Source organism: Anguilla anguilla, chromosome 2 (genome assembly GCF_013347855.1).
Source record: "Anguilla anguilla isolate fAngAng1 chromosome 2, fAngAng1.pri, whole genome shotgun sequence".
Lineage (NCBI taxonomy): Eukaryota > Metazoa > Chordata > Actinopteri > Anguilliformes > Anguillidae > Anguilla > Anguilla anguilla.
The window spans coordinates 17,508,222-17,522,904 of record NC_049202.1 but is presented as its reverse complement, the minus strand read 5'-3'; the positions used below and the strand labels follow the sequence as shown (position 1 = coordinate 17,522,904).

Here is a 14,683-nt window from a genome sequence, read left to right as displayed (position 1 = left end):
TCTGCGGAAAGATGGCACTTTCTTTTTCAACGTCCCCTGTAAGGGGTGTGCAGAATTGCAGCGAGGGTACGGTTTACAATTTTTACAAATATTTTTAAGAACCCGAAGGGTACATTAGTGATGGTAAAAGCGAAACTGGTTTGTAGGGAGACCTCCTTATGTAAAATGGAAACTGTGTCAGCGGTAAACACTACATTGGTGAAAAGGGCATTTGAGGACGAAGCACTTAATTCCACTGAAAACGGATATGGCTGGGAACGAGCGAATCCAGCGTTAGCGGGCGGATTCATGTGACTCGACTAGGAGGGCAACATTTAGGAACTAGCCTCTCATTGTTATATTCAAATCGTGTGGCCTATGTTGTTGTGGAGATCGTTAACGTACAAGGGTTAGCATGCAATAATTTAGTTCTCCAGACCGATGTCGTAACACGACTCTTGTTACGGTAATATGCGAGTCAAAGCATGCTGTTAGTGAGCATATTCTTTTCTTAGAAAGCACATCAAATGACAGTTATCTAGAAATACTTTTTTTAGACGCTTAAAAAAATGTAGGCCTAAATGAAGATGTCCTTGTGTAATAGCTGACCCCTCCTTACCAATAGTCTCGTTGTGGTGAAAATGAAACCCCCGGATCATAATTTGCTAATCATAGTAAATGAATTTATAGAAAATAGTTTATTATAAAATAGTCCTTTGTACTCTGAATAACCGAATGAAAATAATAGCGCGCTCTGTTGAGGAAAACGTATCTATTGCACTGATGCGTGCAGCATTCTCAAAGAAAACTGCTGAATCGGACCTGAATCTAGGGATGCGCGCTAAAAAAAAAATCCAACAATTCTTTGACTATTTAATTTGTATGTAAAATTAGTGCTTATCGTCAGTTATTTGTAAAAATAAAAATAAATAAAAAATAATGGGAACACAGTCAGGTTAATGTAAACTAGAGTTCCAAGTATGCTAACCTATACAGTATTATGTGGTAGGTTCATTCAAGCACTATACCAAGGAGTCATTTAAGCAAAGGCCTGTTATTTCACTGTTCTCAGGTGGAAACCGAAAATCTGTCGGATTCACATATTTCGTATATCATCACAAATTACAGATTTTCACAGTGGTCCTTTTAATCTTTGTTATCAGAGCAACCCCCACCCCACGTATTATGTAGCCTATATACCTTTATGTATTTCAACTATTGTAATCCATTCCTGCTTCAAAATTGATCATTTTTCCAAGAGCACCGCTACTGTACCTCATGTTCCCATGTCTTTTAGAAACTAATTTATAACATGTTAAATAAGCAATTTGTAAACTATCACGCGGTGCGGAACTGTCACCATTTGAGCTGGACAATGCTGCATAACAAAATCCATATCAGTTTTCGAAACATGTTTCTGTTTGCATTTGGTAGCCTAGACTCTATGCTACTCATTGTTATAATGCATGCTAAAAACACGAAATGCAAACTCAGTCTGTTATTTTTAATGAGGAACATACCAAACAGGGAATACGCAGACCCACTGCACCTCATAACAATAACTGAAGCAAATGAAACGGTTCTGATTGGAACCTAGAAAATGAGGCCAATTATCAAACAATTTACAGGAATTCTTATGGATCCCAGTGTTTCGCATCGATGAAGGGATTCACAAGCAAGCTATAAGACACATGCCGTTAATATGACCACAAGCGAATCTGATTTTATTGATTTTTCTTGCATAATGGCCCCGATAGGACAGGTATGGATCCTGTCAAACCCTATAGTAAAGTCACATATCCAGAACGACAGCAACCCTCCTCCTTAAGTCATGCTGTGCATAAAAGGCTGATGACCCTGTGGTGGTGTGCGCGCGCGCGTGCGTGCGCGGGCGCGCGAGTATGCGCGCATGTGTGATCGTGTTGTGTTACCAAAAGTTAAAAAAAACAAAGAATTAAAAAACAATGTTAAATGTTTAACTGGTCTAAATGGCTACTCACTCGGTAATGACCTGAAGTGACCTTTGCATGATGACGTACAAACCTGTCGGTGGATACGGTTAACTGTTGGCTGCTTTACAGATCTGTTCCTATTGAAAATACTAATCTGCATGGACAGTCATGATAAATGCAAGCCTCTCGACCCTATAATATTGGCTGGCCTCAGGGTAGGGCCTACAGTACAGCAACCCTTTCATTTTTATTCTTGGAGAATGATGAGCAGATGCTGATGTTGACCATGTCAACGTTTCTGACTCCTCTTAATTATTTCTTCTCAAGTCCTCATAATTATTTAGGGAAGATTGCAATTTATGTATTCCTCTTTTTGGCACCATTAGTGAAAATGTGGGAAAAAGGCTATAAAAATGTATTTACAATAAACTATATTTTATGATCAAACACAGAAAAACTATACTTCTATTTTAATAGAATTTATTCTTTAAAAAGTAAGTTTTGTTTTCTTTTTACTGAGTAATACTATTATTCTGAGTATAATTAATTAAAATTATAAATAAACATGGAATGTAAACCCAAATATTATTGGCACCCCTTAAATAAAATTCTGGTTAACCTGTGATAAAATTCTACTTATTTCAGTTCATCTCAGTCTTAAGGAAAGGCCTTCCATCACTTCCCGTTGAACTAGGATATAAAAAATCAGGTAACCCACATGGAGTTATCCATCACCATGGGGAAAGCCAAAGAACTGTCAAAACAAATGAGACAGATGGTTGTTGACCAACAAAAATCTGATAATAAGCTCAAAGAATGCAAACATTGTTAATCACACGACTTAGCACTTTCGTGCCGATAATCAAAAAGGTTCAAACATCTGAAACAGTTACCAAATTGCCAGGAAGAGGATGCAAGTGCATGTTGTCCCCAAGCACAGTAAGGAGGATGATGAGGGAGGCAAAGAAGAACACAAGCACGACAGTTCAAGAACCACAGAACTTAGATGCATCCGTGTGTCAGCCAGAATGAAAATCTACAATAAAATGCCACCTCCATACCAACAGGCTTTGGAAGGTTTTCATGAAGAAAGCACTTACTGAGAGCAACTAAAAAATTCAAGTGTCTGTACAGGCAAATGATTGAATTGATGGAAATGGGATGCTATGGTTAGATGAACCAAAATGTAACTTTTTGCCCATGTCCACCACTGGTATGTTTGGTATCAAAAGAGGGATACATACAAGGAAAAGCACCTCATACTTTCTGTCAAATATGCAGGATGATCATTGATGCTTTGGGGTTGTTTTGCAGCCAGTCGTCCAGGGACACTTGTGTATAGCATAATAAATTCCACCAAGATCCAGGACATTTTAAACTAAAACTGGGTTTGCTCTTGCCAGGAGGCAGAGACTTGGCCATAGGTGGACCTTCCAACAAGAAAATGAACCCAAACATGCCTTAATGACAACACAGAAATTATTCTATGAAAATCAAAGTATTGTAATGGCCATCTTAGTCTCTGAATATAAACCCTTCTGCAAACCTGCTGTCTGAATTGAAGAGGGCAATCCTTACATACAAATACAAAGCTTTGGAGAATCTCGAAAGGTTTTGCACAGTGGAATGGTTCAAGATCCCTCCAAGCATATTCTACAACCTTAACTAACATTATATAAAAGACTTCAAGTGATGTTATCCTTGCCAGGGGAGGCTGAACCAATCACAGTGGTACACAGTGGTAATAATTATGAAGCCTGTTCCTTTTGGAAATAAATGTATCATTTGGAAAATGTGTTTTTGTTCATTCCATTGAATCATTGATAAAGTGTAATATTTTCCAATTACATACACTATATGACCAAAACTATATGGACACTTGGTCTTTGGCTGTTTTTCATGGTTTGGGCTAGACAATACTATACTTCCAACTATGTAGCAACAGTTTGGAGAAGGCCCTTTCCTGTTTCAGCACGACAATTGTATTATTCTACATGACAGTGAGAAATGAAACATTCCAGGAGAGCTGAATTGCATCTGTCACACAAGGTAAATGTGTCTGTGCCCTTAAAACCAGTTGCCCATAAGCGAAAAACATAAATGGAGAAGAAAACATGACACAAAAGCATTTTTTTTCATGAATTATTATAATTTTGACAGGGAAGGGTCATTTTGACACAGGAGGACAGTATAACCATGTAAACGTCTATACAGCATGCACATGACTTCACATTTGCTGTTGTCTTTGCTGTGTAATACATACAACATCTACTTCTGGCAAACAAAACCATATTTGAAAGGTATAATCAATATTGACCACTTCAAAAATCCATAATTACAGTTCATATTGTAATCAATGTACCTATTATTGACTTTACTATGGCAATAGATGCAGATAATTTGTTTTGGTCTCTCTAAAAGCAGCTGTATATCGAGAAAAAAAAAAAAGTATGGCTACTCTAGTGGCAAACAGTCACAGTCAAACACAGTACACACTGTTTACAAAGAAGTTTGACGGTTGTGGCGTGGCCTAAAGCATTCATTGTGTTAACCATGGGTTCTGGCACTGTACTCTAATGAGAAAATAAACAGAACTGTTTCATGGTACCTATTTCAGGACAGAGAAACAGAGCTGGGCTGCTTGTTTCATATGGCCCGCATCCAAATCCATTCTGATAACTGCTTATACACAAAATGATATAATGTGGTTTGAACCTGCACATTTCTCCTTGAAATAATTTCAGAGCGCTCACATAAGTAAAACAAATAAATACAAATAATAAATAAAAAATAAATAAAAACATTCAATAAATATTTACCTAAAATACATCAGTTTACCAAACACTTGATATTGAAGGTCCCAGGAACTGCACATTTGACCACAGGAGACAGAAAGGAGGGAAAAATGTGATACCTACACAATATCACTAACATTCAGAGATCATCACTTCTTTCCACTACCCTAAAGCGGTTTTCCAAGCTTACGGGCACACTCTCACAAGGTAGCTCTAATGTGACAACACTGTTGTAACACTACAGAAATGTCGTGAGACCATTCCAAGTCAGTTGGATTTGTTGGTGCCTACAGTACTTCTCTGTATCTTTTAAAAGAAAGGAGGAATCATTTTTGAAAATGGGAAGAAAAATTCATATGCATACACTGTGGCTGACTAAGACAAGCAATATGTTGTCAGACTGGGAGTCAGAGGCTCAGGTTCCTGTTAATCTAGTGAAGAGAGTTGTGTGTCTGCGTGGCCCGGTGTTTGATTAAATAAATAACTGGTGAGGTTATTGTCCTCCACTTCCTCATTGTGGTTTTATGAGAAGCTGTTGAGATAGTCAAATCCAAACAATGTCTTGGAGAAAACATTGGAAAAAAGAGATGGTCCCCAAATAGGCAATGTGACTCTAGAAGCAAACAAAACATCTTGTGTTAATAAATATTCAGCATAATAGAGACAGATGTATTTGACGGAGTTTGTGACTACTTTATCACAAAAAAAGATTATCTATTGTGTAAAATGCATGCAAATTCATGGCCAGACATTTGGCAAGAAGCCTCTTTAGTCCATGCCCTGTGACTGATATCATAGGCAAAACCTCTGGATCATGTGTTGAAGCTGCTGAACCAGAATGTTTCAGAACACATATTGTATTTACCATGAGGAGAAATTCACTCCCAGAAGTACCGCAGGTACCAGATGGTTTCATTCTTCAGCTGAGGTCCAAACAGAGGGTTAGCCTGGGCCAGAATTGCTATCAGCCAGCTGTGAAAAGTGCACATATCGGCCTTACAGATTTAATTGCACTAAATCCAAACAGTTAAGCTCATTTACATGTGACTGAAGATGGCACACACAGGCACTTTATCAAGCAGCAGTTAGAAGTTCATTACATTTAGGAAACAGTAAAAGGGGCAACACATTTTTTGATGTAAAGATATAGAGTATGTCCTGCATTTGTGCCAAACAGGATTGAAACAGCTCCATTTGTTTCCTGGTTTTCTTATGGCATGTGTGCACACATCAGTCTGTTCCTGCTTTTCATGCAGAAATGACATAGGAAAATATACTCAAGAACCAGGAACACCAAATGTAGTGCTCAGTACTTTAAAATTTATAATGAAATCAAATTCAGTATATTGTACAAGCCAATACTTTTGGTGAATTGTTTTAAAAATATTACTTGTTTTTTCAGCATAACCAAAAATTGGATTGGAAAAAACTGGAAAGCACATAACGTCAAAATGCCTACCAAATTTGTGTACCAAATCAAAGGCCTACTTCCAGAAGCACTGTTATTCACATCCTGAATTTCCCAACCGCTGCGGTTACGAGATACAGACCCATACACATATGTGCATTACACCTTTATACTGTTCAGATAAAAAGCCAATTCCTGACATGACACCTATATTATGATGAGGCCCCATGATGCCCTTTTCCGCTAATGTAGTGGGTTAAATGATTCAAAGTTATATAAACTGTTCTCGCCTTTTCATACTCACAATAAGTAGCAGCACACCGCTGTCAATATCATCATCGTGATAACAACTCTGCAAAGATAAAAAGAGTGGCACATACATGTAACGGTACAATTAGTAACCCACAAACCAAGGGGACACAATGCCGACATTTAAAATTCTCTTACAAAATAAGATGCAATTTAAAAACTGTAACATTATTGGTTGGTTGCAGCCATTTACTGGCATGACTGTGGGCATCTTGAAGGTAGTAGGTGATTTGGCCTATTATGGCATTTATTTAAAAAATGCAAACCGATATATATGCAATTCATTATTACAAATAAAATGAAAATACATAAATAACAACTGCCTGGGTATAACTTAATACATATAGCTAACGCTATTAATTTTATGTTTTTATTTGATTTGCTAAATTGCATTCTACTTACCCACGATTCGGTCCTTTCGGAACGAAAAATGGGGCGACACAACCTACCAGCGCCCACAACGTAGTGAAGCAGATCATCGGCAACGTGAGCGAGTGAGAAACCATCTTTATCTCTTAAATTAGGAGCTGAATATGCGAAAAACGACAGCAAAATGTCCCCAAGCCAAGCACAGAAGCGCTCCGCTATAGCCTTCTCCTACAAGCTGTTTCTAGGTAGATTCCCCTTAATCCCCACCTATTTTTAGCAGAACACATTTGATTGGCTTGCTTTTCTACTTTCTATTTATTTTATTGGTTTACACGTGCCATCAATCAGTTCATTAAATCAGGGATTGGTACTGGCTACAAGCAACGACAGAGACCGACACAGAGTTGCGCGTAAGGGAAATGACGAAAATTTCGTCATCAAAGGACGTATTTCCGAAAAGCAGTACATTTTTAAGTAGATTGGACGACGTGATTCAGATAACATGAGAAATAATAATAATAATAATAACAATAATAATAATCATCATCATCATCATCATCATCACTTCATCATCGTCATCATAGATGTTCTTCTATTTAGGCTTTAGTTAACTTGGCAAAGCAACAAAAACACATGCAGTAGAGCAAATACACAATAAAGATTATACGTTGACAGTAAAATATAAATAGTGCAAAAGGAATTTTTTAAAGAAAAAAACAGAGGAGATGCAGATCAGCTGGTAAAAGCCAGACATTAATCACAGTCATTCACTAACTTTACAAATGTTTTATGAATAACTTGTAATCTCTCTTTTTCTGCAAACAAAGATATGTATAAAGGTATACTAAATTGGATTGAAAACTAAAATAAGCACATCAAAAAATTATGATCCACATAGTTGATCAATGATTACAAAAGCCCTTGCTCCTGAGGCAAAATTTATCTTTTGTTAAGAATTAAAGTTGGGGCTTGACATGATTTTGCTCAATCCTTACTAAGATGGGTTCCATGTTATTCCATGTAAGCCAGAGCTGAATTTCTCACCACAATGAGATCACACACAGTATACATCATATTCAGATATGGTGAGTGTTTAAGGAGTTAAGTTGAATACACAGGCAGGAACGTTGTTTTCACAGCCTGCATTTTTGTTCTCAGTTTTAAAAAATGCAATTGTATAAAGATTGGCCAGCTTGTTTTTCCCCTTATTTTGAAATTCAAAGCCTTTCACTCTATCCCTGTTTACACAAAGTCAAATTATGATGCTCTGACACTGCATGTATTAGAGCTGTCACCCTACCCCCACAAACAGCACTTTCTAGAGGTGCCTTGTGTCCTCTGAGGGGATCTATAGCTACCTCACAGTCAGTGGCGACACAAATGGGGACAAACTGGGCCCTGTAATAAATAGCCAAAAAATTATGGCATAGCCAAAAATTATCAGCGCCTCCATTATTGAACTAGCTCCCCCTTAGCATCTCCAGGGAAAAAATCCTGGCACCACTACTGCTCACAGTCATCTGTCACTGGCATTTGCATTGCATGGAAGCTGATAGTAGAGCTATGTGTCACAAACAGATTTGTCAGTCATAGATTTCAAAAAAGTTTTTCTGACTTTCTGAGAAATCAACATGTTAAAGATCTATCACAGTGAGACAGGGGACTATATTAGGACAGAGTATTGTAAAATACATTGATGAACCCCAATTAACAGTTAATCTACGCAAAAATCTGCCATAGAACCTACATATAGTCTTTTCAGGCATATTTCATAGGGGGAACGTAGAATGGTAGTTATGTATTATGTGACTGATGTATTTCTATTGAAAGAAAATCCCAATAAAAATAGAATTACTCCAGTATCTCTATGTGTTTAGAAACATAGCCCTGAAATGGTAAAATATGTGCCCCTTCAGGGCCTTCACCCCAATGTAAGCTGTCATCACTGGACAAGGGGAGGGGCTACGTTAGACAGGCATGCTCTGCTCATCATGTTACTTCAGTAGGACATGACAGAAAATATCTAAGTTACCATAATGTGTTTATATTCAGAGCATAATATACCTCTCACTGAAATGAAAGGTTTTTAAAATATGAAAACGAGGATTATATTGCAGGTGCACATGCTTTTGACAACATGACAAAGACAGAAAACTACACAGCACTGCTTGGTTCATGTGGCCATGGTTTATGTTATACTCATTCACAAAGACAAGCAAGTTACGGCAATTCATCCAGGTGGTTTTGGTGCCAAAGTCCAAAGCATGCAAATGTGGTACTGAGACAGAACAGCTGTAAGTCATGTCCTTCAGTTTGAACATACTTGTGGCAATTCATTTGTTTCTTAACAGTCATGAGTTTCTTTGCAATTGTCAAGGACACATTCTGGAAATAGGGTTTTTTTCAAAAGCTGAAGTCAGGATTCTACATAGAATTACATGAGGGAAAAAAGAGAAGCCATGCTCAAACCTGACCAGGGGCAGGATTTTTGAAGTTTATCCCAGCCTCTATGATATGAAGCAGATCATACCCCTCCCACCATAACGTTGGTCCACTATAAAAATATTATCTGCAACTATTCACTGTAATGTGTATGGTAGTCTGCAACTCTACAGCACAGGGCTAGACACAAGATCACATGTTACAGGTCATTCTGGATAAAATAATTGTTATCTACAACAATCTACCACAGGATAACAGCTGTCCGCTGCCATTGAAAAATATCCTAAATCAAAGCACTTTTACAATCTTCTTTAATCACCATAGTAAATACCTAGCCTCAATTGTTGAGATTGATTTTTATTGAAAGGTCTAAAACAAGGGAAGAACAGTCCAGAGTTCTCTGAAGGCCACATTGTCATCAGAAAAAAAGATGATCACAATGAGTTACTGATTGAATTAGTGTCTGGTACTGTTTATTTCTCTTGTTTCTTCTATTTTTTATTTTTTACTGCTCCGTTGGTGGTGTAACCTTGAAACACAGATTTTATTACATTTTTAAAGATGATAGACATACTCATGCGTTTGACTACAACTGAATGTACCTTGCTTGATATGGTCTGCTCAGGAAAACTGCCAGCATTCTCGCCTATTTGTGTTATGCAGTAGTTGAGTTGTTAGCTGCTTAAAATTTCCTCAAAATTCAAAGCATTTGTTCTGGACCCTGGCCATTTATTAACAGCAACATTCCAAGTGTTCTCAGGTTTGTTTAAAATCTGTGATTTCCCCATGTGCACAATTCTTGCTGACAAGAAGAGTCCATTTTTTCCCCCCACATATCACATCAGTACATAAATTTTCATGTGAGCGGAAGGCAAATGGTTTGGTACAGCCAATTTCTGGAGGAAGACAGAACCAGATAAATCTACAATCTGTAGTTTGCACAGTAGCATTGTATGGCTGAATTGCTTTGTGGCTTTCTAGCAGGTTTTGAGCTTAACACACCAAAGTGCTATCTGTGAATAATAAGGAAATTACAAGAGTTCCCCCAGCCTTATTATTATTATTATTATTATTATTATTATTATTTGCTAAGCAGACACCCACATTCAGCAGCTCAGATTGCATGCTATTACGAGACTTGTTTAACTGAGTTCTGCTAAAGTGTATTGCTTAATTAAGGGTTAAAACTGTATAGCATGTTAATGTGGGCGTCTCTGTGATGCTTTGCATTGGGAGTTCAGAAGAAACACCAGTTAGTCCAACACTAAGCAGACAAGGCCTGCAACCCCCTCTAGTGGAAAATGTCCTTACTGTGAAACCATAGTCAGTCAATGATTATGAATATATAGTGAATACGTGATTTAAAAGCAGCTGACTACTATACATGAGTTTTTAAGCAAAACAAAGAAACATTTTTATAGATTAATAATAACTACCTATATTTTCTGTTACAGAAATATGGGGCTTTTATGGCAAGCCATTACATTACATTACATTACAGGCATTTGGCAGACGCTCTTATCCAGAGCGACGTACAACAAAGTGTTTAACCATAACCAGGAACAAGTATGACGAAAACCCTAGAGAGAAGTACCGGTCCAAGTGCAGGGAACAACCGCATAGTTCAACTTGAACCCTGAAGGTTAAACTGTTTAACACTAACACAAACGAGAACAGCAACAACGCAGTCTATGCAAAAATACAAGCAGTAGTTAAGACAGGTGCATTAACTAAGTCACCTACAAAACAGCTACCTAGTTACAACCCTAAGCATTTACAGGGAGGTAGGGTGGGATGGGGAGAGGTGCAGACTGAAGAGGTGAGTCTTCAGTCGTCGCTTGAAGTGGGTCAGTGTCTCAGCTGTTCTGACCTCCACGGGGAGGTCATTCCACCACCGTGGGGCCAGAACAGACAGGAGACGTGTTCGGGAAGCGCAGGTGCGAAGAGGGGGAGGTGCCAGGCGTCCTGAGGTAGCAGAACGGAGGGGTCTGGCTGGCATGTAGGGTTTGAATATTTGGGTTTGACAATACAAATACAATTCTAACTAGTTAGAATTGTATTTGCGATATCCTCTAGAAATGAATTAAAGCTAAAACGGCTTGCCATAGGCTTTCAGTAAGGTAGTGTTTTTAGCATAACGCAGCACTTACTCATCTGATATGGAGGCTAAGGGTTGATAGGGAAGTTATGTAATCAGGAAAGCAGTTGCATGGTCAAGTGTGCTGGCAGTTAGCTTGAGAGGTTATCTTTGTAAGCACGCGCCTCCTTCAGTTTTGTATATCTCAAATAAGTCATTAAGACGGAAGTTTCAGAATTTGAGGCCTTTCAGTTTACAAGCTACCACGACACATGTTGACTTCTTCTTTTTTCCTGAGTAAGTGTCACTTGTCTGAAACAGCTTTTGCCCTAATTTTCAATGAGCACTCCCCAACACAATGGCTGCATTTCTGTGGCAAAAAAGCCAGAGGTTTGCTAATGGATAGCAACGGCTTATAAAGAAAAATCTTGCCTTTATTTGTTCTCTGCTTATCCTGACACCCATAAGACCTTTGGAACTAATTACAAAGCAAGGTCAACTCATTGAATGCATTGCATATGCACTAACTTATGTGTACCTTGAATTAAATTAGTTTGTCAAACCCAATCAAGTTTTAGGAAGTACTGGAGGGCTAGAAATGCTCTGGTCTGGGCGATCATTTTAACTTACATTACAGCTACTGTACATAACAGAAGCTGTTATATAGAGGGAATATCAGTGTTAGTCTTAGGAATGCGAAAGTGCAATATCACCAAGAAGCTACAGAAGGCTCATCTGTACTCAGTACATAAATGTAAAGTTAACCTAACACACCAAAAATTAGTATTGCAAACAAAATTTATCTATGCATCTCTGCACAGCTATACCTGTAGCATTATTAACCTCAAAAAGAAATCCAAAAAGAAATAAAGAAGATAGTTAAAGAGGGTCAGAAGATCCATGGTGCAGACTGAAGAGGTGGTTCTTGGAAGATGGGTAGGATTCCTGACCACAGTGTTAAGCTCAGTCCATCAATGGAGTACCAGAACAGATAAGAGACATGATTGTGAAATGCAGGCACATGGGGGAGGGGGGCATGAAAATAGAGGTAGTAGAAAATAGAAGTCTGGAGCTGGGTTGAGTAGGTTTTGAGAAAGAAGCAGATTGGCCAGATGTTGCGAAGGAAGAATCTGCAAGCCTGAAATACCACCGTGATGTTCACAGAGAAAGACTGTTTGTTGTTCATTACCACTCGGAGATTCCTTGCAGATGAACAGTTTGAAACTGCTGTGCAGTCCATGGTGAGTCCAACGTCAAGCAGGGAGAGGACTTGGCTGGGAAGTGTAGCATATCTGTTTCAGTCAAGATGAGCTTCAGGAGGCAATTTCCTTCTAGTCTGAGAAGTCTCGTAGGCAAGCTGATGCGTACTAAGGTCAATGTATCAGAGGGATGGAAGGAGAGAAAAAGTTGTTTGTCATCAGTGTAGCAATGACAAAAAAACAGACTAAACCCTAGGGGACATTGTAGCAGTAGAGTGCTTGAAAACAGCAGGTTCAAGGGTTTAAGAGAGAAAGGAAAAAAAGAGAAACAGCACAGAAGTTCTGGATAACAGAGGGGTCAAGAATGAATTGAATATGTCCAGCCACGTCATTATTTGCCCTACCGAAACAGTACAATCAAATGCCCTCATTTGATACTACTATTAAAAAACGAAGTTTCGGATAGCGCAAAAGGTAACTAAACCACTGGCACTTATTAAAAACAGACTCATGCAGTCCTGAACATAATATGTCATTCAGCACCGCCACTGTTCCCAGCAGGTACTAACTATCTTACTATTTCATCGCTTTTGAAACGCAGCACATCTTCAGTGCTGTTAGCCACAATATCCTGCCACTGACTCACACATTTTTTTCTAGCAGTTTTTTCTTTTCTTTTTTTTGCTGGTTCAATCTTGCCTGCCTGTCAGAAAGCAGTTTTTACTGTCAGCAGGCATTCAAGCACCACTGCTGCTGTTGCACAAGTCGTTCCAAAAAGTTCTTGACACAGAGCAAATGCTTACCTTTGGCAATATTATCCACCAACATGCTTTGAGTCGATGATACTGATTTACAGCAGGTAAAGCACCTGAATCTGCTAAAACTGCTCCTTTATAATAATAATAATAATAATAATAATAATAATCCTTTTAACTTATGATAGGGGTCTCCTGGCCTTTGAAACTGGGTGGGGTTCCCTGAATCAGAAAAGCTTGAAAACCTCTGATTCAGATGACTTGTTGTATAGAGCAGCATTCAGCTTCCTGCAGAACTGTTCCACTGGAGTCACAAGGCCAAGTCATGAACCACTACACCACTAGGCCAACCACCTTATGTGTATGAAAGAGGTATAAACAAATATTGGCAATAATGTAGCTTGGAGAAAGGTTGAGACAAGTACACTACATGGCCAAAAGTGTGTAGGCGCCTCTTCTAATTAGTGGGTTTGGCTACTTCCACCACACCCTTTGCTAACAGGTGCATAAAATCAAGCATATAGCCATGCAATCTCCATAGACAAACAATAGCAGTAGAATGGGTCGTACTGAAGAGCTCAGTGACTTTCAACGTGGCACTGTCATAGGATGCCACTTTTCACACAAGTCAGTTTGTCAAATTTCTGCCCTAGTAGATCTGCCCCGGTCAACTAAATGCTGTTATTGTGAAGTGTAAATGTCTAGGAGCAACAACAGCTCAGCTGCAAGGCGATAGGCCACACAAGCTCACAGAAGTGGAAAGTTTCCATTGAATCGTTGATAAAGTGTAATATTTTTCAATTCCATACACTATATGACCAAAAGTATACGGACACCCCTTGGTCTGGGGCTGTTTTTCGTGGTTTGGGTTAGGTCCCTTAGTTCCAGTGAAGGGAAATATTAATACTACAGCACACAAAGACATTCAAGAGAATTGTACGCTTCCAACATTGTGGCAACAGTTTGAGGAAGGCCCTTTCCTGTTTCAACTTGATAACGCCCCCATGCACAAAGCGAGATCCATAAAAAAAACGTTTACCAAGTCTGGTGTGGATGAACTTGACTGACCTGCACAGAGCCCTGATCTCAACCCCATCGAACACTTCTGGGACGAATTGAAACCCAAACTGCCAGCCAGGCCTTTTCGCCCAACATCAGTGCCCAAACTCACAAATGCTCGTGAGGCTGAATGGAAGTGAATACCCACAGCCATGTTCCAAAATCTAGTGGAAAGCCTTCCCAGAAGAGTGTTATAGCAGCAAAGCGGGGACCAACTCCATACTAATGCCCATGGTTTTGAAATGAGATGTTCAACAAGTACATACGGGTGTGATGTTCCAGTGTCCACAAATTTTTGGCCATGAAGTGTACGAAGAAAAGACACTGACCCAGATTTTG

At 38.8% G+C, this 14,683-nt stretch overlaps 1 protein-coding gene across 1 annotated transcript; it reads right to left on the bottom strand.

Moving 5' to 3' along the window:
• Positions 1 to 4,060: 4,060 nt before the first annotated feature.
• Positions 4,061 to 7,073, bottom strand: atpv0e2 (ATPase H+ transporting V0 subunit e2). Its single transcript, XM_035401248.1, has 4 exons — positions 6,846 to 7,073; positions 6,439 to 6,486; positions 5,592 to 5,698; positions 4,061 to 5,339 (listed from the first exon to the last, which is right to left on the bottom strand). Exons 1-3 carry the CDS (start codon positions 6,947 to 6,949, stop codon positions 5,605 to 5,607), a joined length of 246 nt encoding a protein of 81 aa, XP_035257139.1. The 5' UTR covers positions 6,950 to 7,073; the 3' UTR covers positions 4,061 to 5,339; positions 5,592 to 5,604.
• Between the last annotated feature and the right edge of the window lie 7,610 nt (positions 7,074 to 14,683).

What these genes read in the sequence shown, in the direction of transcription:
- atpv0e2 (XM_035401248.1), bottom strand. Translation starts at nt 6,949, where the DNA reads ATGGTTTCTCACTCGCTCACGTTGCCGATGATCTGCTTCACTACGTTG. An exon ending in CCGAAAGGACCGAATCGTGG is followed by an intron (nt 6,487 to 6,845) that starts GTAAGTAGAATG and finishes TTATCTTTGCAG; the next exon opens with AGTTGTTATCACGATGATGA. An exon ending in GCGGTGTGCTGCTACTTATT is followed by an intron (nt 5,699 to 6,438) that starts GTGAGTATGAAA and finishes CACTTTTCACAG; the next exon opens with CTGGCTGATAGCAATTCTGG.